Source organism: Haliotis rufescens, unplaced genomic scaffold (genome assembly GCF_023055435.1).
Source record: "Haliotis rufescens isolate VD_foot unplaced genomic scaffold, xgHalRufe1.0.p SCAF_8, whole genome shotgun sequence".
In the NCBI taxonomy this organism is placed as follows: domain Eukaryota; kingdom Metazoa; phylum Mollusca; class Gastropoda; order Lepetellida; family Haliotidae; genus Haliotis; species Haliotis rufescens.
The window spans coordinates 7,611,160-7,636,818 of NW_025964372.1; the positions used below are offsets into that span (position 1 = coordinate 7,611,160).

The 25,659-nt window shown below is 42.0% G+C and overlaps 1 protein-coding gene across 2 annotated transcripts; it reads left to right on the top strand.

The window, feature by feature from the left end:
• The first annotated feature begins 3 nt into the window (after positions 1 to 3).
• LOC124148963 (carnitine O-acetyltransferase-like) lies at positions 4 to 25,006 on the top strand. Of its 2 annotated transcripts, none has more exons than XM_046520257.2 (14): positions 4 to 149; positions 5,220 to 5,408; positions 5,759 to 5,839; positions 6,509 to 6,627; positions 8,172 to 8,225; positions 8,873 to 9,041; positions 11,459 to 11,630; positions 12,808 to 12,989; positions 16,414 to 16,514; positions 17,187 to 17,303; positions 19,759 to 19,881; positions 20,434 to 20,632; positions 21,289 to 21,426; positions 21,758 to 25,006. In XM_046520257.2, the coding sequence occupies exons 1-14, from the start codon at positions 114 to 116 to the stop codon at positions 21,968 to 21,970; spliced, it is 1,893 nt and encodes a 630-aa protein (XP_046376213.1). In that variant the 5' UTR covers positions 4 to 113; the 3' UTR covers positions 21,971 to 25,006. The 2 variants fall into 2 exon arrangements, with proteins under 2 accessions (XP_046376213.1, XP_046376214.1); XM_046520258.2 differs by lacking the exon at positions 4 to 149 and adding an exon at positions 175 to 298.
• Positions 25,007 to 25,659: the final 653 nt, after the last annotated feature.

The window sequence follows — 25,659 nt, forward strand, 5'->3', positions numbered from 1 at the left end:
AATAAATAACCACACGCATGCGTTCTATGACCCAAAACAAACTCGCACATTGCAGAAGCAAGCCTGTGTACTTTGACCCGCAAGCTCCACTTTAAGTATAAGTTGGGCCAGTCATGATTACAATGCTTCGGCATTTGAGGAAACCACTGGTAAGTATTTAAGTCTATGCTATATGGTTTAGAAAGTTTATTTTTGGACATGTGCAACGATTTGGAGATGTCAGAGGATTCTCTTGTGAGAGGTGAATGTTTTGATCCAGTAAAAGACTGGTAGATCTTGCAGGACTGATAATAACAAGGTAAACTATGTTTTGGAGAAGAATAAACTTTTGAACCTGCTTAGGGGGGTAAAAGGGCAAGTGCCGCTGGGAATAGTACACTCGGGGCCACACTTGACAACTGCGACTCTTTAATGGGACATGGTAAACTTTATGTGAATCTGTTCACCACCCAATAGTATCATTAAAAGTTATAAAACCATATATTTAGCTAAACAAACATATTTAGTGTCGAAAAATACATATTAAAACTGGTCCCTCGTTCTTTTAGGTTGTTTAGGTTAGTTGTGTTGGAGTTAGGGTAGGATACCCACAACTCTGAACTACTCTACAGTGTTAGAAACTAACAGTTCCAGTACACTAGTCCTTATAATGATAACATATAGCAAAACCCTTAAAAATGGCAAATTTCTACTAGTCCTTAGGATACCTTTACCATTGGGCAGTCTGGCAAGGACTACAGGACTAGTGCCCATTTCTAACGCTGCTCTATCGTTAGCCCTTTGATCCTTGTAGGAAAGTTCTAATTCATATTCTATCATGTCTATATAGTGACTCCCACATTCCATGTTCTTCAAAATGTTTGTATGAGGATCCTGATAGTAAGGGATGGGAGTTCACAAGTCGGTAAAATTTGGGGCCTTTAGTCAGAAGGCAGTATTTTTTCAGCTTAGTAAAATGTTGCAAACCGGTTTTTGCAAACCGGTTTTCCCTATCGTATTTAGTCAGTAAATTTGAAACGTGTCTTCAAAGGAATTATATTTTGTTTATAACTTTGAAATATGAACAACACCAGAAGACAGTTGCATTACTAAAGATGCAGTAACATGAAATAAAATTAGAATAAAATCAGCATGAAGGAAAGCAGAACTATTGGGAATCATTCACCTGAGTAGAAATCAAATGCTAGTACATGAATCATGTTAATTGGATATATGTTGAATGCGGCTTGTGAGTTCTGTAGGAATCATGAAGACAGATAGTTCTGCTTTCCTTTCATTACTGTAATTCCTGCTTTGCAAATACCAATTGACTGGTTCTATTGTGTTGTTGGATTTAGTCATGTTTGACATCTACAAGATTTTAGAACAATTAAGATAAACAGTAATGGTTTTTTTTACGCTAAGCAGTTTTTTATGGACATCGTAGGGTAATCTTTTACATTTATGACAGATTTTTTTTAAATTTGACCCGAAACAGTGCAACCCCATCAGCATGATCAGGACTGACTTGTATTATACTGAGTGGGTCAATCTGTGTCTACTATGCAACTTATCATTTATGTCAGGCTTTTTTACAAGTAGTTTTTATCCAGTAGGTGAACAAGTGATGTAAATCTGATTCATCGTCTCATTCATGACAAAAAAATACGAACATTTTATTTCCCAACTATTTACGCATGTATGTGAAGGGGACACTTATCTCTGACAATTCTCCGGGACGGGATGTTTTCTTTGTTATTGTTTTTCTTCCGTGGCTTCCCGGATCATATCCCAGAAATCACAACTAGTTTGTGACCTATTCTCTGCCACCTGTAAGAGCATTTGTCCCTTTTATTGATAGTAAGGGCGTGTTGTCACATAAATGCAGTTTTTTCTTGGAATTAATAAGAAAAGTACCTTGGAAAATCTCTTGTATCCACGAATACTATAACAAACTACAGATAGGATCATTCAATAACTTCAATACAAATACAATTACAACACTTGAAAAGAGGAGAGGTTTTGAAAATTAAAGAACAGTTTACTATATTGCAAATATTATGAAATGTACGAGGATGCATGATTAGATATTCATCAATAAGAAGATGAGATAATTAATGAGAAAACAGAACAGCTACGGTGACAAAAAGGAACAAAACAACTTTCCACATGACTGCAGTCAATTGAATATCGTAACAGGATTTGAAAAATGGATGTCATATATTTGGTATATATTCTTCAAATTGTAGGCATGCATTAAGCAAGATGGCATGAGAAAGGACAAAACCTACAATCTCATTAAAATCAGATTTTAGTTCTCGCTACCGCTAAACAAAGACCTGAGGACATCCCATTACGGGTCACGTCAGACTGACCTTGCACTGACTTTGACCATCCAATAGAATGACCAATCAGAAGGCAGCTTTCTCCTGCTTTACGGCACTAATTTAAAATTGACGACTATGCTTCGAAACATATTTTGACAAATTCTTGATTACAAATTTGAAATCTGAACAAAAGAACGTTCTGGAATGGCTAATAGATGGTCTGGATTGTATGGATTCAGTCGTTAAACCCGTAACTATCGTTTGGAGTTAAAGTTTTCGAGGTTACATGATTAGAAGTCACATTCCGACTGTCACTTTCATAATCTGGTAAGCGATGCTCTGATTGGTCGGATGAAAGGTCGTTCTGACGTAACCCGTAATGGGATGTCCTCAGATCTTTGTTTAGCGGTAGCGAGAACTAAGTCGTAGTCGAAACTGAGTCATGTACATGTATACCCGAAAGAGACAGATTGAGAGAAGAAATTATGTGTCTGTATCACTCCTTAACATTTGTTAAATTATATCATCAGTGGCTATTACAGCAGTGTTTGAAATAATTTGAAGACCTATCAAGTGAGGAAGGTGGCCCATATATGTTGCCTGCCCATCTTCAAAGTTCCCTGCCCGCATTCAGGCAAATCGCGCCTTGATTCAGTTGAAATAATGCAAGCATGTACTTGAGAATGTACAAGGAATTATAATAAAACTGAATATGTAAGTAGTCTTAAAATTATCTGCCATACAGTCGGGCAGTTGGGGTAAAATTTCATGCAGCCTGACAGAAACAATACCAGCCATGGGCAGGTGGACAGTTACAAAGGTTCTGCCCTCTATTATTATATCGAAGATCAAAGTGGGTTTATGAAGGGCAGATACATTGGTGAAGACTTTGGTACAGGACTTTTGTTTTGGCATAATGATTTACGCAGAATTATAGGAATATCCAAGGGTTGCTGATCCTAATTGAATTTGGAAAAAGTCTGTCCTTCTGCAGAATGACAATTCATAGATAAATGTTTTGACCTGTAATATCTCTCTAGGGGTGTTTTTTATCTCTTCACGTCTGATGTACTTTCATGGTTGTTTGCTGACGATGTCTCATCTGTAGCTCACACTGCTTTTCTGCTTCAAAAAAAAATTAATGTTTTTGAACTTTTTTGTGCAGAAACTAAAATGATGGTGTTTAGAAATGGAGGTTCCCTCCGCAGAAATAAAAAGTGGCTCCATAGAAGTTGTCAACATGAACAGATATCTTGGTATTGTTTGGTAACGTTAATTGTCATGGACAAAGGCTCAAGCATGTTTAGTAGAAGAAGCAAATAAAATCAGTATGCTCAATTAACATCAACCAGAAACATTATGGAAATTAGTCACAATATTTGACATTTTCGATGCTATGATCATGACGATCACATTTATTCTATGCTAGGAATCTGAGATATTGGGAACCACTTATTGTAATTTCAGTGAGAGTTTGAACTCAAGATGCTGTAAATCATTATCTGAGATTAAAGAAGGATACTAATAACATTATGGTCCTGGGAGAGTGAGTCTCCACGCAGTATCATTATACCTCCGGAGAGGTTAAGTACAGGTACAGACTCATCCAGCTTTGACTTCCCCACCAATCAAATGAAATGATTAAAACTCTTCATGATAATGGTGATAATGCTTGGGCATCTCATACAAGTAATATTTTATTTAGATTTGGTTTTGGAATTATATGGCTGTCTCAAGACATTGTGGTTGCATCTCATCATTTATGGCCATCTTTAATGATGACTACTTCTCCGGCATCGTTCCCTCGACACTTCATCAAAATTAGTTATTGTTTTCAGTTTAAATTGTTATCATGTATCTTTAATATGTATCAGCTATTCCCAACTGAGAAGAGAATGTTTGGCTTATCATCTCATCAATCCACCAACAACAGAAGCCTTTTAGACAACCAACATTCATTAGAGTATGAACCTTCATAGCGTGAGGGCCAAACTGTATGAACGTCAGCATGGTCAGAGCTTGTGATGACGCTCATACAATGTTTGGCCCTCACTCTATGAAGGTTCATACTCCAATGATCTCACACAAAGTGAAAGTCAATTCTTATGATTTTTTACATATCACCATTTATTTTACCTTTGAAGGATTTAGGTCTAGATCTAAACACAATTTTATTTAGTGTGTGTGACATCATGTTTACACTGACAGTCATACAACAACCAGCTATGTCAGGGAATAAAATAGTTCCTCAAAAAGGGAGGTGATGTGAGCACAACTTGCTCTACAGGAACATCTGTCGTAGTTTGTTTACAACAAATGTATTCAAATAATGAAAAAAATTGAAGTGTCTTAATCATAATGATCAGAAACACTGCTTCTGTATGTTTTCGTGATAGGGAATTCCCAGGGTTTCCCCAGGGAATGTGGAAGTAGTCCGTCAGTGTTAAAGTCATTTCAAGAATACAGTTTTGTCAAATTGTGTTGTTCAATTTCGCTGTCATATGACCAACCTCTAGTCCATTGGAAAAGCTGTATATGGTGTAAACTTCATATTTAAAAATTATGTAAAAATATCTGCCAACAGTATATAGACCAATGATTTATCCTAATGAAAAACAAACATTTATCATGTTTATTATGCAAACATTTTTACCTGCCAGTGTATAGTTCATTGATGCATGATTTTGAAAAGATGATTGGTATATTCTTCATATCATACATCCAGTGCAGTTTGAATCCTAGATTCCCTCTGATTTTTGTTTTGGTCTGTTGGCACCAAACGGTCATTGGTTGAAGACCCGAGTGAGTTCCGCCTTTCCTCAACTCTAAGCTTACAGTTACAGTGTGATATGAGTGAAGTACTGTTGAGAGTGGTGACTGAAGTGAGGTACTGATGCTGTGTGTGGTTGTCAGGGTGACCATGCTGGCCTGATCCTGTCCAAGATGCAGAGGGAGCCGAAGATCAAGCCCATTGGGCGGATGTTTGCTGTCCAGGACTCCCTGCCCAGACTCCCCCTCCCGAGCGTGGAGCAGACACTGCACAAGTATCTGCGTACAGTACAGCCACTGGTCAGTGCTGAGGACTACCGCCATACGGAAAAGGTGGGTTTGGCTTCAGATCTGTCCTGTATTTTGACATGGAGATGGCCTAATGTGTTAGTTGATAAATAATCAATGTTACTGGATTTGTTGATAGTTGAGATTGTGAATGTAATTCTAGTTCCTGAAATTTGTGAGCGTGATATAATGTATTTATGTGCATGATGTACAACACACATTCTTAATGCAAAGATACAAATCCTGTCAAGAATGTCCTTGTCTGTCAGACACCAAGAATTGTTTATACAAGCCTTGCCTTTTATCCTGTTTATTGTTTATCTTGTTTATTGATTTCTGCATGGAGGCTATCACTGAACAGATTTTAGGTATAACTTGCTAGTGTTGGTTTCCAGCTCGTTGAAGCCTTTAAGAAGTCTCCTGGTCCTGAGTTGCAAGCTCTCCTGGAAAAAAGGGCAGGTGAAAAAACAAACTGGGTGAGGATGGCACAAAACTCATTTTTATGTCATGTGCTCCATAATGTTTCATCCATTAAGTACACTTCTGGTCATTATCAGAACTGACCAGTACCACATATATTATATCATTATAATATTATAAGTACCATACTGCTCATTCGTAGAATTGACGAGTACCGGTATGACATTGTTGCACCGCCATTATTCAAAGATCTTGTGTTGTATGTTCAGATTTTGGTGCCAAATATAACATAACATAAACATAACCGAGATGAGAGAATTCCAGTGCAATATTAGCCAATGACAATGCAGGATTAGGAGGAAATCCATACGCTGCTTACATGAAGTGACATATTCCTGTTTAAGTAAGTGGAACGATAAGGTGAACACAAGTTTAGCAATATTTGACAGAACATTTTTTAGAGTAAATCGACCAGGATGGTAACAATTCATCATGACACCATAGAATATTGTTTGCCCATGTATAAGATACGGTTGTAATTTGCAATCAGTTCATATTTGACTGGTTTTCATGCGTATGATACGCCAATACGACAACTGTCTGGAACACTACTTGCATCAATTTGTCTTCCACTGGATACTTCCCAACCCGTGTCCTGAATTTCGCTCCCTATTGTAAAAGGCTGTTGTTCACTGCCCTGTTGACTGTATACGACTTTGTCCCAGCTGTCCGACTGGTGGAAGGATGTGGCGTACCTCAGTATCCGCACACCGGTTGTCATCAGCTCCAACCCAGCTGTCATCTTCCCCCGCCAGGACTACACCGACAAGAAGGGCCAGCTCAGGTCAGTCCAGGGTGGTGCTAGACAGAGTCAGGAACTCTGCAGAGCCGTAGCAAGTCTTGGAATGGCATTTAACTCCTTGCCTCGTTTTGCCCTTTGCTGGTCACCAGTCAGCTCTAATTAACTGTTGGCTTCCCTTGCTTCAACCTGTGTTAACTTGTGTTTACATGTACATATATATGCTCATTGCATCTCACATTTATTCACCTGATGAAGGAGTAAGCATATACTGCAAAATGCTGTCTTCCTGAGGCAAGGGAGTTAACTGACTGTAAAAGTCAGATTCCACCCTAGTCGACCTAGGCTGGGATTTCGTGGCTCAATTTTAGCGCCTTCAGTGGCTATTACGAGTTATGTCCCTTCTATGTCCCTCTTATTGACCAATCAGATTCCACCTCTCATATTACTTGCATTGGCTTCAAAATGGCAATGCACAGTCAAGACTATCTGATCGACAATCAAAGTCTATATTGAAATAAAATGGGTTTAACTTTGCGAAGAGCATCAAATCACGTGACCACCTTGATTAAAAACAGGAATAGCTTTGGAAAATATCTGTTGACGCCGAGTTGGCGATACACATGCTTTGTAAATCCTGCAACTGAGTGAAATCCTTATGACAGTTTACGAACCAGATTTTGATTGGACTATGCATTGACTCGTTAATCCAACCAAAATGTATCTCAGCAAGGGTGGAAACTGGACTTTTGTAGTCAGTTTACTCTCTTGCCCAAGGAAGATGCATAATATAGAAGTTGACATTCATAAATTCTCTCTCTTCTGCTGATTTGTTTGTTTGGTATATTTTGCTATCAACCTTTGCAGTATCTTGAGCATATTTATGCCTGAGGTCACAGATTAATTCGAATAGTTTCTGTCCTTTCTAAGCAGGGAATTGCTTAATTGTTTTAATAAGTTAGACCGTCACATGATACATCATCTGTTAGCTGACCCTAGAACTAGGAGTATGTTTGTTGTTCAATCCCAAACTCATTATTCCAAGGGGGCCTGTCAGGTAGCCTAGTGGTTAAAGCGTTCACTCGTCAGGCCGAAGACCCGGGTTCGTTTCCCGACATGGGTACAATGTGTGAAGCCCATTTCTGTTGTCTCCCGCCGTGATATTGCTGGAATATTGCTAAAAGCGGCGTAAAACAATACTCACTCACTCACATTATTCCAGGTATGTGAAAGTGGCCTTTAAACAATTGAGGCAGAACCAGACCATCCAGTAATTGATATTATGCATAAACTCAAACGTCATCAGGACAGGATGCACAGCACCCTGTCAACTAAGCCTCCTCATACGACAGTCATGCATCGGTAGCAGGAACACATGAGCCCCAGAGTGAGGGAGACTGAACGCCGGATACAGCCACACCGTTTGGGGTTCATTCTTCGCAGATTTAGCAGTTTTGTCGCCTTTTCATTGTAGCTGCAAGACTGTTCAAGTTACTGTTATGACTAATATTTTCTGTGGGCAGTTTCTGCTAGGTATTCACTGATATTTAAATAAGATAATGTACAAGATTAAAATTTTCAATTTCCAGATTTGCTGCGAAGGTGATTGCTGGTGTCATTGATTACAAAGTGATGATTGATGAGTAAGTAAACTTATAGCTGACATATTCTTAACTCTAATCTCTCGTGAGATTTGATTGTTATAGACCACTGAAAGGGAATCAGTTTACCAAAATGGCTGCTGTTTTCACATGTTGTATGAATGTGACTGTGTGTTCTGCAGACAGACTTGCAGCTCTGTGTGGAGGGTTGTATGAATGTGACTGTGTTCTACAGGCAGACTTGCAGCACTGTTGCAGCTCTGTGTGGAGGGTTGTATGAATGTGACCATGTTCTACAGACAGACTTGCAGCACTGTTTCAGCTCTGTGTGGAGGGTTGTATGAATGTGACTGTGTTCTACAGGCAGACTTGCAGCACTGTTGCAGCTCTGTGTGGAGGGTTGTATGAATGTGACTGTTCTACAGGCAGACTTGCAGCACTGTTGCAGCTCTGTGTGGAGGGTTGTATGAATGTGACTGTGTTCTACAGGCAGACTTGCAGCACTGTTGCAGCTCTGTGTGGAGGGTTGTATGAATGTGACCATGTTCTACAGACAGACTTGCAGCTGTGTTGCAGCTCTGTGTGGAGGGTTGTATGAATGTGACCATGTTCTACAGGCAGACTTGCAGCAGCGTTTCAGCTATGTGCAGAGGGTAGTGTGACCTGTGACCTGTGACCATGTTCTTCAGGCAGACCCTTCCGGTGGAGCTGCTGGGTGGGAAGCCTCTGTGCATGATACAGTACTACACCATCCTGGGCGGCTGCCGCGTCCCGGGGGTGAAGAGGGACTCCCACGTCCTATACCCATCCACTGAGCCCAACCCACCCAGGCATGTCACCATCATGCACAAGAATCAGGTAGGAGATGATGACATAGAGAATCACATTGGGGGTATTATAGTAGCTTAGCAGAATTTGTGTCACTAGTTCAGAATAAAAAAAATATATCAGAAATTGATTATGAAGATATTTATATAGAGACTTTAATCATAGTGATTGTATCTTTAGTTTGATGATAATTCTGTACCAAGCAACCCATGAAGATCCGGGTTTGAAGTCAACTTAAGCAACGCATAAAGATCCTGGTTTGAAGTCAACTTCAGCAACCCATGAAAATCCGGGTTTGAAGTCAACTTCAGCAACTCATGAGAATCCGTGTTTGAAGTCAACTTCAGCAACCCATGAAGATCTGGGTTTGAAGTCAACTTCAGCAACCCATGAAGATCTGGGTTTGAAGTCAACTTCAGCAACCCGTGAAAATCTGGGTTTGAAGTCAACTTCAGCAACCCATGAAAATCCTGGTTTGAAGTCAACTTCAGCAACCCATGAAGATCTGGGTTTGAAGTCAACTTCAGCAACCCATGAAGATCCAGGTTTGAAGTCAACCACAGCAACCCATGAAGATCCGGGTTTGAAGTCAACCACAGCAACCAATGAAGATCTGGGTTTCTGAAGATGTGGGTTTGAAGTCAACTTCAGCAACCAATGAAGATCTGGGTTTGAAGTCAACTTCAGCAACCAATGAAGATCTGGGTTTGAAGTCAACTTCAGCAACCCTGAAGGTCCGGGTTTGAAGTCAACTTCAGCAACCCATGAAGATCCGGGTTTGAAGTCAACTTCAGCAACCCATGACGATCCGGATTTGAAGTCAACTTCAGCAACCCATGAAAATCCTGGTTTGAAGTCAACTTCAACAACCCATGAAGATCTGGGTTTAAAGTCAGCTTTAGCAACCCATGAAGATCCGGGTTTGAAGTCAACCACAGCAACCCATGAAGATCCGGGTTCGAAGTCAACCACAGCAACCCACGAAGATCCGGGGTTTGAAGTCAACTTCAGCAACCCTGAAGATGTGGGTTTGAAGTCAACTTCAGCAACCCATGAAGATCCAATTTGAAGTCAACTTCAGCAACAGTGAAGATCTGGGTTTGAAGTCAACTTCGGCAACCCATGAAGATCTGGGTTTGAAGTCAACTTCAGCAACCCTGTAGATCTGGGTTTGAAGTCAACTTCAGCAACTCTGAAGATGTGGGTTTGAAGTCAACTTCAGCAACCCATGCAGATCCGGGTTTGAAGTCAACTTCAGCAACCCTTGAAGATCTGGGTTTGAAGTCAACTTCAGCAACCCATGCTTTTTGTAAGAGGTGACTAAAGGGATCCTGGAGTCGTTGTTGACATTGAGTAGTGGATTGTCTGGTCCAGACTTGATTATTTACAGACCGCTGTCATATAGCTGGAATATTGCTGAATGCAACATTAAACAGCAAACAAACAAATTCTGTAGCAAGCTATCATAGCAGATCATGGTTATGAAATCATTGTCATGTTGCTTTGAAACACCTTAATAGGTAGCTAATGCAGTGCTAGTGCTTGTAGTCATGGTCTAGTACCCACTGGTCTAATTTGACTGAAAGGAATGTACAGTAAAATACGGTTATAACGAACACGCTTATAACGAACTGACGGATATAACAAACTTACTTTTTTGTCCCTAAACTTTGCTGTAGTTATGCTGTATATATGCTTATAACGAAATTCTGTTATAACGTACTAAAATTAGTGGTCCCTTTGAGTTCGTTATGGCCGTAGTTTACTGTAGACTTGGGCTTTAACCTGGACTTCGATGGTATCTCCAGTTTGATGGCTAGTTGATACTGAGCTATAACATGGTGGTTGAACATTGTTGCACCTTGTTCAGAGCTCCAGATAAGCTTTTGGTGTTGTTGGTATTTTACCCATGCATTTTGAAATCATTGGGTATCAGTAATTCTATCTGGGTATTCAAATTTCTGTTACTCACTAGTTTTTACACATGTGGGTATTCAAGTTGAATATTTAAAAACACTATTCATCTAGTCCCTGCAAACTGGTGTCGTGTGGGATCGAGAGCTTTATAGGACTAAAAAATACCACGATACTTCCACAAGAAAGTGTGATGGCAAATGATCATGATGTAACTGTCATCGTGGAGTTTGGCAAGGTTGACGGAATGCCCGTTTACAATTTCAAAATAAGTTGCTGATTTGCTAATTGAATACACAGGGTTACTTCACAATGTTTTGATGATACGCACAAGTTTTATTTTTGTAGCGTATCTGTAATGTTCGTTGTGTATTTGATACGCTTGGATTTTATTTTACGCAGATATGCAGCTTATCTGGAGCACTGCCTTGTTGTCAGTTAATGGAGCTGGTTTCCCTTGGTTTGTCTCTAGCAACATTAGCCTGGCATGCCTTCATTGTTCAATGTTACTATAGATTCTTGCTTGTGTACAGCTGTTCTCGCTGGATGTGTACGGCAATGACAACCGGCCCCTCAATGTGGAGCAGCTCTACCAGCAGCTGACGAAGATCGTGGAGATGTCCCCCAACACCGCCCCCTCCATTGGCGTCCTCACCATGGGGGACAGGACCAGCTGGGCCAAGACCTACAAGAAGCTGGTCAAGGGTGAGACGACATTTGCTACATTGTGGGAAGGCTGGGTTACAGCACGTCCCCAGCAGGCAGTGATTGTTGTACCAGGCAGATAGGTGGAGTAGGTGGTCGTGAAAGTAGGCCTCGGAGGTAACATAGCCATTGTACTGTATTTGACCCTTCGTCCTCACTAGCACATGACCATCACGTGATGTAAACATCGAATCTTGCAGTCGTCAGCCATGAACGCCTTATCAGACGGAAAAGCCGCAGTAACTGACTCTTATTTCCCCAATCTATTCAGGTTTGAATTCAATATTTACAAGAATATTTTTAGGAAATTCAATGGTAGATGGTAGTTAGATAAAAACATCTAAATTACTAACTACAGTGGAATCTGTCCAATTCGAACTTGGATGGGACTGGTAAAAATGTCTATTTTACGGCAAGGTCCAGATTACACTGAGTACATAAAGTTGCCCTGAAGAAAAAATAAAAAGCAATGATTATTCATCTTTATTTGCTGCTGCTGGTTGTTGTCATCGCTACATTTAGAATAGTCTGCTTACTGATGCCATACTTCTTGGCTAAGTCTTTCTGCTTCGGTTTTGGCGCTGACTCAGCAAGTGTAAGTTTGATACACCTTTTCTTTGCTGGTCACTCAGCCATTGCGATTGATAATGACAAGCTGTGTTACTGTTACATTGACACGCTCATGACACTGAGGTAATCTAATTAAGCTGAGTTTCCCATTAACAGGTGAGTAAATTCTAGTAACTAAGCAGACAACAAAGTGTTAAGATCAATAGGATGACATGTAGGATCAGCTTTGATGTTCTAGCTTACTTCAAAGTGAGAGAACATCTCGTCTGGTCTGGTCTGGTCCGATTTAGACAGCTCCTTTTCATTACTAAATTGGTTGTTGGGACCGTAACTTAAGTCCAAAGTGTAAAATGTCTGAATTAGAGAGTTGTAGATCAGTTTGAGTAATGATAATTTATTAAGGAACTGAGGGGACTGGAGAAAAAGTCTGTTTTTCACCCAAATCTGAATTTGACAGATTCCACAGTATGTATGCATAAGGCTAACAAAACTTCAACACAGATGAACAGTTAACACGCATAAAATGTTCCTCCGTGAGCGTGTTGACTGTATGGGCCATGCACTGTAATACACGGACATGTGAAGTGAGGTGGTGTTTTGTTGTCAGACAAGGTGAACCAGACGGCCATGGAGAGCCTGCAGAGGAGCATCTTTGTGATGTGTCTGGACAGTACCGGCGAGCAGCCCACGGACGAGGACCACACGAACAGTCTTGCCATCACCCAGATGCTGCACGGCGGAGGCAGTGCATACAACTCGGGCAACCGCTGGTTTGACAAGACATTGCAGGTGAGTTCATACAAATGTGCCTGTACTCATGGTGCTGTTCATGTGGTGATAGGATTTCAGACACAGAAGTGTAACTCCATTCTTAGCTCACCTGGCTGAAAGTGACCTGACTGTCGTATATGTAAACCTTTTGGTAGCCACATGAATGTGAACTACAGCAGTTAGGTGATGTCTTCATGCTGTGGATCCCTGGTTTACTACAGCTAGTGAGATGTTTGATGATGTTTGATGATGTGTGGCGTGTGAAGTGGTGTACACCACAGCTAGTTGGTCGCGTGAGAGACGTCTGTCACCAGTGGATGGGGATTCTGAACTAGGATTGTTGGAAGTTCAGGACCGTATTCCTTGGGAGGCAGAGTTCTCCAGTTACGGTGCACCGTTGATATTCTAGAGGGTACAAACTGTCCACCATGTCTCTTACCCGCTGGCCAGGTTACTGCACTAATTTCCTGACCTTTTGATTCGGCTTGTGCATCATTGTCTCTCACCGGACCATTAGACAGGACTAGTCCACCAGATCAGCTGCATGATTTCTCCTTTCCTCAGTTGCTCCGGCACTGGATAGCGACTTATGTAAGCTGATCGGCTTATCCTAGAGGCCCAAGTACAAGGTAGAGGACAAAGTGATTGCTGTGGTAGCCACAGATGTCTTTGTTGTTGGCCTATATTGCTACTACTGCCATTAATGCCTTTCTGGGACATCCACAGATGAGAGGGAAGACCATGTTCTTTCCATGGATCACCCCAGTGGCAACTACCTTACATCGGTATGCAAGGTAATGTGCATTGGAGGAATTGGCAGCAGTGTTGCAGCTCCGTGTGGGTGGTGAATACCCTGAGGTACGTGTTCCAGCTTCAACTGGAGACCTTGTAGCAAAGAACGCTATGGAAGAAATTCCGGCCAATCGCCTGACTTTGGGGTTTTATTCCAACATCTTTCTAAAGCTAAAAAAAAAATCCACAAAAAGATGTTTCACAAGCTCGTCAACAAAGAGTACCTGGAGCCACCACTATACTTCAGAATGCTGATGTTGACTCAACTCAGACTCTTGCTCCGATTGAAGAATTTCCTAGTGTCGCTGGATTTACAAGATGTGTATCTCCACGTACCAATTCACCAAGAGTCTCGTTGGTACCACCGTTTCGTCATCAGAGGGCTTCATTTCCAGGGAAGAGTGTTCCCATTTGGAATATATATGGCACCATGGTTGTTTACTCACATGACCAACCCATTCAGGTGTTTCTACATCCATGAGGCGTGAGGTTCTGCTCTCTTTGCCAGTATGCTTCAACAGCTACTTCCCCAACACCTATCATTCACTCTGTGTCTTTTGATGGTTGAATGATGAACATAGAAAAGTCAGATCTTATTCCTCCTCAGGCTCTCCAGTTCATCGGCAGCCTTTTTGACACCCTTAACAACTGCTTAACAACTGCTTAAGGGTACCCTTGGATCATTGGTGGAAGGTTCAACCTTGGATTCGTCTGGTTTCATCTCAGGACCTTACTGTACATCAGTGACAGACACTGTAGGTGCTCTGTCAGTGCAGGGTGCAACAAGGAGAGGTCGGTTTGCAATTGCATCAGCTGACGTTCTGCAGATGGATGCTCAGGCTTGCCACATACCGGGGTTATCGGATGTACTGGCAGATGCCCTCTCCCAGCCAGGGAAGGTGATTGCCACAGGAGCATACACCCTTATGCATTCTTGCTGCTAACGCACCAGTTGGGAACTCTGAACATAGACTTATTCGCCACCCTGTTCAAAGCCAACTGCCAGTATTTGTCTCTCCCATTCTGGATCAGCTGGCAGTCGATCATGATGCTCTGTCTACATACTTACATGGGAGGGTCCTCATACTTATTCTAACCCTCCTCCTGGATTGCAAAAGATTCGAGCAACGACCATTCTCCAGCTGCTTTTGGTCGTGCCTTATTGGCCGTCTTGGGTGTAGTTTCAGGAGCTCATACCACTGTCCATTGGTAATCAACAAGAGTAGAAACTGGACTTTTACAGTCAGTTAACACCCTTGCCTAGAGCAAATGTCTTTTAGACTGTAGGAAATTCATGAAAATAGTGAAATTCTCAGGTCTGAATGCAGTGAACTTGGAAATTGTTTGCTCAAACTAATATTTCTCAATTACGCCTCGAACAGTCACTCATGAGGTTACAATCTCAACAAACAGATACTTTGAACTTCTGTTGAAGGTTGTTCACTGGATGACAAGATGTGAATAGCCGTATACAGATTTTCCCCCAAATAAAATACTGGAGCACACTCTCAAGTTTTTTGTCTTTTTAGTTTCTTTAATATTGAAAATAACTAAAAATACAATATTTCAATTCATTATAAAGTGGTGTAGCCAATATTTTGGTGGTGCAAGTTGATTAATACACTTGGTTGCACCTGTTGAAAGTGGTTCACTTGTACCCTGCAGCTAGTGAGGTGCTTGTGGGGGGCCATGTTGTAATCTATGCCTGTTTCCCTGACAGTTTGTTGTTGGTGAGATGCTTGTGGGGGGCCATGTTGTAATCTATGCCTGTTTCCCTGACAGTTTGTTGTTGGTGAGGTGCTTGTGGGGGGCCATGTTGTAATCTATGCCTGTTTCCCTGACAGTTTGTTGTTGGTGAGATGCTTGTGGGGGGCCATGTTGTAATCTATGCCTGTTTCCCTGACATTTTGTTGTTGGTGAGATGCTTGTGGGGGGCCATGTTGTAATCTATGCCTGTTTCCCTGACAGTTTGTTGTTGGTGAGATGCTTGTGGGGGGCCATGTTGTAATCTATGCCTGTTTCCCTGACATTTTGTTGTTGGTGAGATGCTTGTGGGGGGCCATGTTGTAATCTATGCCTGTTTCCCTGACAGTTTGTTGTTGGTGAGATGCTTGTGGGGGGCCATGTTGTAATCTATTCCTGTTTCCCTGACAGTTTGTTGTTGGTGAGGTGCTTGTGGGGGGCCATGTTGTAATCTATGCCTGTTTCCCTGACAGTTTGTTGTTGGTGAGATGCTTGTGGGGGGCCATGTTGTAATCTATGCCTGTTTCCCTGACATTTTGTTGTTGGTGAGATGCTTGTGGGGGGCCATGTTGTAATCTATGCCTGTTTCCCTGACAGTTTGTTGTTGGTGAGATGCTTGTGGGGGGCCATGTTGTAATCTATGCCTGTTTCCCTGACAGTTTGTTGTTGGTGAGATGCTTGTGGGGGGCCATGTTGTAATCTATGCCTGTTTCCCTGACAGTTTGTTGTTGGTGAGGTGCTTGTGGGGGGCCATGTTGTAATCTATGCCTGTTTCCCTGACAGTTTGTTGTTGGTGAGGTGCTTGTGGGGGGCCATGTTGTAATCTATGCCTGTTTCCCTGACAGTTTGTTGTTGGTGAGGTGCTTGTGGGGGGCCATGTTGTAATCTATGCCTGTTTCCCTGACAGTTTGTTGTTGGTGAGAAGGGAGTGTGTGGCCTGAACTACGAACACACCACAGCGGAAGGGCCTCCCATCGCGGCCATCATGGACCATGTGCTCACATTCTGGTCAGTCAGTCAGTCACGCGTCTCAGGACCTTGGAAATTTTAAGTGAAACTTGAAGGAAGAATATTTGAAGATGTGTGGGCATTGGTTCAGAATTTAATGTGAACCTCTCTGAACCACAAAGAACTCAATCATCATGCCAATAAGTTATATTACAAAATTGTCTGAATTTGTTATCGTAATCAAATGGGGTAAAAAGAAGGATATTTTCACTTTTTGATTGGTTTGTTTTGTTTGTTGTTTAAAACCGCACTCAGCAATATTCCAGCTATATGATGGCGATCTGTAAATAATTGTGTCTGGACCAGTGAATGCAGTGATTGACATCATGAGCATCGAACCACGGAATTGGGATAAGATGACATGCATCAACCAAGTCAGCGAGCCTGACCAGCCAATCCCGTTAGTCGCCTCTTATAACAAGCACAGTCGCCTTTTACAGCAAGCATGAGTTGCTGAAGACCTATTCTACCCTGGATCTTCACTGGTCTCAGTATCTGAGTATTTAGATAGAAAGGCTAGATATGCAGGCAAAAGCTCTTCTTTCTATATCATGTATTTCGTAGCTTAAGGTCAAAAAGCACTTCATTTACAAGAATCTGTATAAAACCTACTTCTGTGACCAGTGACAACACTGAACCTGTGTGATGATGTGAGTGTTCTGTTGGTGGCAGTGAGAAGAATGAGACGGGGCTGAAGGCGGGGGGCATGACAGACGTGCGGAAGATGGAGCTCAACTACTCCAAGGAGGTGCTCAAGGACATTGAGGAGGCCAAAGTGCAAGCAGACAGGTAATGCAGCACTTGTTGGGGAACTCATCAACCGTCAAATGGTAGAACAATTCATAGCTGTGTGTGTCAGCCAGTTTGCTCATGGTGGTATTGATCGGGACAACTGTGCTTATAACATGTGTTCCTAGTGACCTGGGCCTCGTTCAACAAAGCGATATCTGGCTAAGTTGATCGTAACTCCCATCCTTTAACATTGCCTTATGATAGTCCTAGTGCTGAGATCGCTTTATGGAAACGGATCACAGCAAGCACCGTAGTAATTGTGGCATAAAGGAGATTTTTTTTGATACTATGAGAACAGTGACCAGTGTAAGCTGATTCATGACCGGCGAATAATATTGTTATGATAAAATATGTTTGACAAATTTGTTTTTAAACATAACTTTGTATTCATGACCCAATTGTATATATTTCACTTTTTTCTTGTCGCTATATGGCTGAAATAATGCTGATGCGATGTTAATAACTCACACACTCATGACCGGCGACCCCATAAGTGTGACATTCAGCCCAGATGTATTTCAAATTACATAGAACAAATACAGGGACATTGACTGAAGACCCTCGGTGACCATCTTCCCGAGGCAAGAGAGTTAACTGACTTTAAAAGTCCAGTTTCCACCCTTGCCGAACTAGGCTGGAATTCCTGGGCTCGATCGTAGCGCCACCAGTGGCTATTACGAGTTATGTCCTTTCTATGCCTCTCCTATTGACCAATCAGATTCAACCTCTCGTATCACTTGCATTTGCTTCAAACAAAACGGTGGCGCCCAGTCAAGACAATCTGATCGATAATCAAGATCTATATTGTGATGAAACGAGTCTCACATTGCGAAGTGCATCAAATCACGTGAGCACCTTGATTAAAAGCATGAAAAGATTTAGAAGTTAGCGGTGCACATGCTTTACAAATCCTGCAGTCGACCGAAATCTGCATGACACTTTACGAACCAGATTTCGATTTCAGTGCGTGATTTTGATTGGACTATGCATAGACTCGTTAGTCCAGCCAAAATGTAGCTCCATAATACCAGCCTAGTTCGGCAGGGTGGAAACTGGACTTTTATAGTCAATTAACTCACTTGCCTCGGGAAGATGCTCGGTGACATGCAGTGATATACTACTCAACTTTTGATAGGGATAATCAGATATGTCATTCTGTTTAGATGTACACTGGACAGATTAAAGTGCAGTAGTGTATTTCACGGACAATAACATACACCCATTCAGCTTGTTCAGGGTATTTCACGGACAATAACATACACCCATTCAGCTTGTTCAGGGTATTTCACGGACAATAACATACACCCATTCAGCTTGTTCAGGGTATTTCACGGACAATGACATACACCCATTCAGCTTGTTCAGGGTATTTCACGGACAATGACATACACCCATTCAGCTTGTACAGGGTTTATCATGGTTATGAACTGACTCTGGCATCAGCGGATGCCATGGACGTTGTCGGTAGTCTCTCTACATTGTTTTGTTTGTTGTTCAATGCCGCACTCAGCAATATTCCAGCTATATGATGGCGATCTGTAAATAATCTAGTCTGGACCAGACAATCCAGTGATTGATATTACCAGCATCGATCCACACACCTGGGATACAATGACATGCATCAACCAAGTCGCCAAGCCCAACCACCTAATCCTGCTAGTCACCTCTTACGACATTATTCAATCATTGTGTGGATATTCACTGAATTTATGGAATTATGTTATACGGAATTTGTGAAGTTTGAAATTAAAGACAATATTAATTAGATAATTTAAGAGTTCACACATAGGTTAAACCACATGTTTTTGTTTTGTTTTGTTTGTTTGTTTGTTTGTTTGTTTGTTGCTGAACGCCACACTCAGCAATATTCCAGCTATATGACAGCGGATTGTGTATGGGTTGTCGAAGATCTTCACGGGTGTAAACCAGAAATCGGTATATAACACAGAACCCCAAACATGCCTCTCCTACATCCAGGTCACCCATGCCCAGAGTTATCTGCCCTTGGTCCCGACTACCGTCTCAGCACTCAGCTTGATATTCAGACAGGGGACGGACGGGTGGGCCTGGATAAGTATCCTGTCATCAGTCATTTGCTGCCACTGCCATCAGCAGTAACAAACTAACAACAGCCTGAAAGCTGAAAGTCGGGGGTTGTTTCCCTGCCTGGGGCTCGGCATTAAGGGGCTAAAACAAGGACTGGGTAGGCTTGGAGTCAGTATGCTGTGTCTGAATAGAGTATTCATGTTAAACTGTGGCATGGTATCTCAGTGGCTAGCACTATGAAATCGGCTAGACTTAGTAGACTAGTACAAGCACACACTAGTACACACACACACACACACACACATGCATGCACGTTGCTTTGTTAGTGCAATAATCATGGACGCGTTGTTAAACCTCATTTCACCTCCCCTCCCCATGAGTGCTTATGGTATGTGGTGTCTTCCAGCATGGCAAATGATGTGGACATGAGAGGGGTGACCTACGACAGGTACGGCAAGAACTTCGCCAAGTCCCAGCGACTCAGCCCTGATGGTTACATCCAGGTGGCCATGCAGCTGGCATACTTCAGGTAGGTCGAGAGCATAAGGTTGGTTGTTTGGTTGGTTGGTTGTTTAAAGCCACACTCAGCAATATTCCAGCTATGTGACGGACGTCTGTAAATAATCAACTCTGGAACACAGTCCAGTGATTGATGTCATGAGCATCGATCTATGCATTTGGGATACGATGACTACATCAAACAAGTCAGCAAGCCTGACCTCCCTTTTCCGCTACTAGCCTCTTGTGACATATATAGTCACCTCTTGCAGCAAGCATGAGTTGCTGAAGACATGTTCTCTGCCCAGATCTTCAGGGCATGGAGGCTACATGTTGTACATATCAGAATGCCTTGTACTTGATGGAAACCAGGCAGAGAAAAGGATTGTTTGGCCCCATTTACAGACAAGAAAGATGTCTCTTGGCAATTGCCTGCCTGTAACATTTACGACCCCAAAATTCAGCTCCTTAATTAATGTTTTAAATGTATTGGAGTGGTCATACACAGATGATCAGTGAAGCTTGCATTGTAGTAGCTCTGTTGGCATCAAGTGTATTGTAAATGTATATTGCCACAACCCAGATTGTATGGCAAGCCGTGTGCCACGTACGAGACAGCATCGCTGCGTCGGTTCCTGCATGGCCGCACCGACACCATCAGATCCTGCTCCATCGACTCCTTCAACTTCACCAAGGCCATGCTGGACAGCTCTGTGTCACAGGAGGTCAAGGTCGACCTCTTCAAGAAGGCTGTCCTGGCTCACAGGAAGTACACTGATGAGGTCAGCAATGATTGTTTACATGTGATTCTCTTCTGTTTAGAAAAAGGCTTTCTACTCGTTTCCTCTTCTGCTTTACGTTACAAGGAGATCATATGTAAATTTTGGGTGGATGTGCAATTTGTGTTGCGATATTGGATAAAGAGATGGTGTGCAATTTCTGTTGTGGTGTAGAAGTGGTATAGGAAAATATACAACTCTATGGATAGTAACTTCTAGAATGCCAATCAAACATTGATTGTTGCTATTCTGGTTATTGAAAAACTTGATTTAAATGACACTGAAAGATCTTTGAACACGACATGTATTTACCTGTAGATTTGACCCATGACGAGGGGTAGAATAGGTCTTCAGCAGCCAGTGCTTACCATAAGAGGCGACTATGCTTGTCGTAAGAGGCGACTAACAGGATCGGGTGGTCAAACGTATCCAAACTGGGTGGATCAATGATGTCAATCACTGGATTGTCTGGTCCAGACTTGATTATTTACAGACTGCCGTTATATTGTCGGAATATTGCTGAGTTGCAGCGTTAAACAACAAACAAACAAATTTTGTAGTACTCCTTAGATATGTAAACCAATATTGATCTGAACTGCATTGCCATGGGTACAGAACGATGTACCCCAAACTGTACTGCAAGAGAATGTATGTTTCAGGCTATTAACGGCAATGGAATTGACCGCCACCTCCTGGGGTGGAAGCTAGCAGCAGTGGAGGCAGGCCAGAACATCCCTGACCTCCACATGGATGGATCTTACGCCACCAGCCTGTACTTTAAGGTTTCCACTAGCCAGGTAGAGTCTTGTCCTCCTTCATGCAGTAAGGTTGTAATAATACCGGTGTAGAACAAGTCCCTAGAAACCATGCTTTTCGAAAGTCTCCAATAGGATCAGCCATCTTCCTGAGGCAAGGCTGGAATTCCAGAGTTACAGTTTGGCTGGACTAACGAGTCTTTGCATAGTCAAACCAAAATCTAAAAGATAATATCCATAAAACTAGTCATCCAGTTTGTAAACAACATGACCAGGGTTGTTCTCTATCAGGCGTTGGTTTGCCTGGTCCAGACTTGATTATTTATACTTTTACATTGTGTGATATCAGTGTGTGTTGTATCGTGTCACTCAGGTTGGTGCCAAGCATGATGCTGTGATGGCGTTCGGTGCAGTTGTCCCCGACGGCTATGGCATCTGCTACAACCCTCAGAACACTAAGATCAACTTCTCTGTGTCGTCATACTTCAACAGTCCGGAGACCGACTCGAAACGCTTTGCCACAGCTCTGAAGGAGAGTCTGGATGACCTTCACACATTACTGGGAGCCCCTCAAGCCAAGTTATAGGCTGGTGTCGGATGTGTGTGACCTGAATGTGTGGTAGTTGTTCCAAGGCTTGTAGGATAGTTGTCCCTAAACCCTAGCGTGTATGATTGTGAAACGACAGCGGAAATGTTGCTAGGAAGTGTAACACGAACGTCTGTCCTTGACACTCACCTGTTGCCCTTGTTTGTGTCCATTTGCTAAAATAGATTCTACTTTTAGTCAGGGCTTGATTTAGCACAAGTGCAACCTAATATTTTTACATCTACTTGCACCCAGTGCTTGTCAATGTTTTTGAATTTGTGTCTGACCAACCCATATGACAACTGATCTTTGAACACTCAGGTCCTGTAAAGTTTATTTAACATACTACATCACTAATCCCTGGTTAAGAATAATTTGTTATGTTTTCTTGGGTGTGATGTCATCAAACAGCACATGTTCCTACTACGTTTTATAGCAATGCTATTTTATAGCAGCAGACTGGCCTATGTTTCATGCCAGCATGCACCCGGTGCAAGTTAAATCAAGCCCTGAATTTATTGTGTGTATGGTGTGGGTAATTCTTGAAATATCAGATATTGTTTTGTATTGCAAGATGTCTTGTAACCAAAAGTTCTGATATGTTAGGTAAGTGTTGTACTCTTTAACGATGAGCTACTCAGTTTAATTAAGTTACCATGGTTATATGACAATCCATTACTTGTTTTTAGAAATGAATTTCATGTTCAGTGACCATAATGGTCAGGATGTATGCAAAACTGGATCCCTCAGTTAAGAAGAATTACCTTTTCTCATGACAATGTTAAAGTTGATTCTCAATACACCCACCCACCACTGTATTAAGGCTGAAGGTGTGTGGCATTGTTGCTCAACGAAATTCTGATACCTTTATTTTGTAGTCATGTGAAAGAGAAACAATGTCAGTTGTTGAAGCAGGGTTTCATATGTTATGGACTCCCCGGGTGAAGGTAGGAATGAAACAGTCACCCAATCCCTCCAGAGGAAGGGAATTCCTGTCCTTTGTTGTTACATGTATTAACATGTAGTGAGCGTCGTGGGACAGCAGTCTGTGAATGTACAGGTTGTACCACTCCCCAAATTGCAAGCATAATACGTGCATGTGATGGAGTCTCATCAGAACTGCAGAATGTTCTTGCATAATTAGGTAATGTTTTCTTTCATATCTGTACATATGTGGCTACAAGAAAGTATATTTGCATGTTCCCCTCCTGTGTATTGCATCTCATACCACCTGTATGATAATGCTGCTGTCAGTGCTCGATTCTTCAATGCAGTGTTCCTCATTTATATCACTGTTAAATGGGAGGCATCCCTAAAGAAATGGACAGCTGGATGGGTTTTCACATGAACAATGGCATGGAATTGGGTTTCTTTTAGTTTTTGATAGTCAATGTCTGCAGAAGATAGAACTGAAAACCCATGTCCCTGCTCTGTGTGGCACCAGTACATGTTGTACTGTGTCTGTCTGCAGGCCGTGTTTGTGAGTGAGTGAGTGAGTATGGTTTAACGCCGCTTTTAGCAATATTCCAGCGATATCACGGCGGGGGACACCTTAAATGGGCTTCACACATGTCGGGAATCGAACCTGGGTCTTCAGTGTGACGAGCAAACGCTTTAACCACTAGGCTACCCGACCGCCACCCGTGTTTGTGTAGCCATACTTCCAGTCCAGACCGATTCCCTTTGTTGTAGGTGATGTCCTGCATCATTGTGATACCTACTGAGTTGTACAGACCTGGCAACATTCCCCTGGGTCTGTGCAGGAACGGTTGTGTGTTTGTTGATGACCACTTTATCAGAGGTCTTATTGACTGGTGACAGTGATCACCATCATTGTTTTGCCAAATAATATTTTTTGCAATGAAACAGTTTAAAAAACAACTTCTTATGCTTCAAAGAAGCTAACACCATCGTCTTAGCTTAGAGGGCAATCATTAATGTGTCCTTTGTCTTGGTTCTCTACCTTCTGACACTGGGCAGAATATCCTCAGTTCCTCGGGAGTGAAGAGCTGACTCATTGAAGAAGTTGTGATGTGTCTTGATAGTGTGGGTTGTTGCTCATGCTGTCAACCATTGGTTTGGTTGACCCAGATTTATCTATATGAAGGGTGCCTTGATATAGCTGGAATACTGCTCTGATCAACTCCTCCACGCTACTCATCATCAGGAGGCTTCTCATGGAGAGAGTATCGTTTTATGTAAAGAACGTCCACATAGCCTGTTTATTTTGTAAAGTGCCTTATTAATTAACTTTTAATTGTCAGTGCAATCACTCACAACATCAAGTTTGTTGAATGTTATATAGCAGCAATATACATGTTCATAAAGTGTTTTGTGCACCTCCTGTAACAGTGTATGTACACAGATTACGTGTGCACACCCCACAGATTTATGTAGACTAGCTCAGTGCCCATACTCACCCCAAGTCTGCAGCAAATGTCAGTCAAAACTCCCGATTTGAGTTAAAAATTCCCGATTCCTGAGAATTTAAGAAAAAAAAAGCATGTAGTTTCCCAGTTTGACTGCCAAGGGCACAGAGTTTGAAATCCTAAATAAATCCCTGACCCAGGGTGAGACTTGCTGTGATGATATCAATCAGGTTTAATAACCATTCTCCATAAAACCCTTCCCATCAAAACGTAATGAGATGCTTTTGTAATGAGGCAAAAGAGTTGCTTCCGGCATTGAAATAGTGTTGAGCACTGGATCCCGGAAGTATTTATCACTAGCGTTGTTGGAAACCCCTGTTGTCCCAGTGAAGCAGAGGGGATGACAGTGACTGAAAGCAGATGGTCTTGTATGGTTGTGACTGCACTGGTTCATGGCAAGGTGGTATATATGTCTGAGTGTTATCTGTTGAGGATATGGTTTGTTAACTTGGGACACAAGTCGTTTCTGACTTGCTGCCTGAAAACAACTGAATCAGGCATCTGTTTATTATAATGTATAATGAAATAATATATAAGCAGAACCCGATTCATGGTGTGTTAGCATGCAGTTTTAGTTCAGTTTTATAATAAACAGGATTGAACTATGTGTTTGTGTTATTAATATACTTGATGACTTGAAACAGATCATATCAAATAGTCTGTTTAAAACAAGTAAACAGAAATAGGCCATGTCAAAGTAGGTCATGCTTGTCATAAGAGGCGACTAACGGGATCAGGTGGTCTGGCTCGCTGACTTGGTTGATGCATGTCATTGTATCCCAATTACGTGGATCGATTATTATGATGTCAATCACTGTATTTTATGGTCCAGACTCGATTATTTACAGACCACCGTCATATAAACAACTTGCCAAAGCAACCCTCAGTCTGTGGCGACCTGATATGGTGGGCAGCATGGGCAACCTGGTTGTGAGTCATCGGATGGCGTGGGAGGTTGCTTGTAATATCAATCACTGGTTTGTCTTGTCCAGACTTGTGTCATACAGCTGGAATATTATTCAGTGTGGCCTTAAAAACAAGATGGTCAAAGGAACTACCAAAACTAACACTTGGTTGTGTAAATGAGGTCTGTTGGTTACATAGGAGTTGGTCTTCAGCAACCTATGCTTGTGGTAAGAGGAGACAAACAGATCGTGGGGGCAGGTTCGCTGACTCGGTTGATGCATGTCATCGTAACCCAATTGCATAGAACGATGCTCATGACGTCAGTCACTGGATTGTCTGGTCCAGACTCCAACT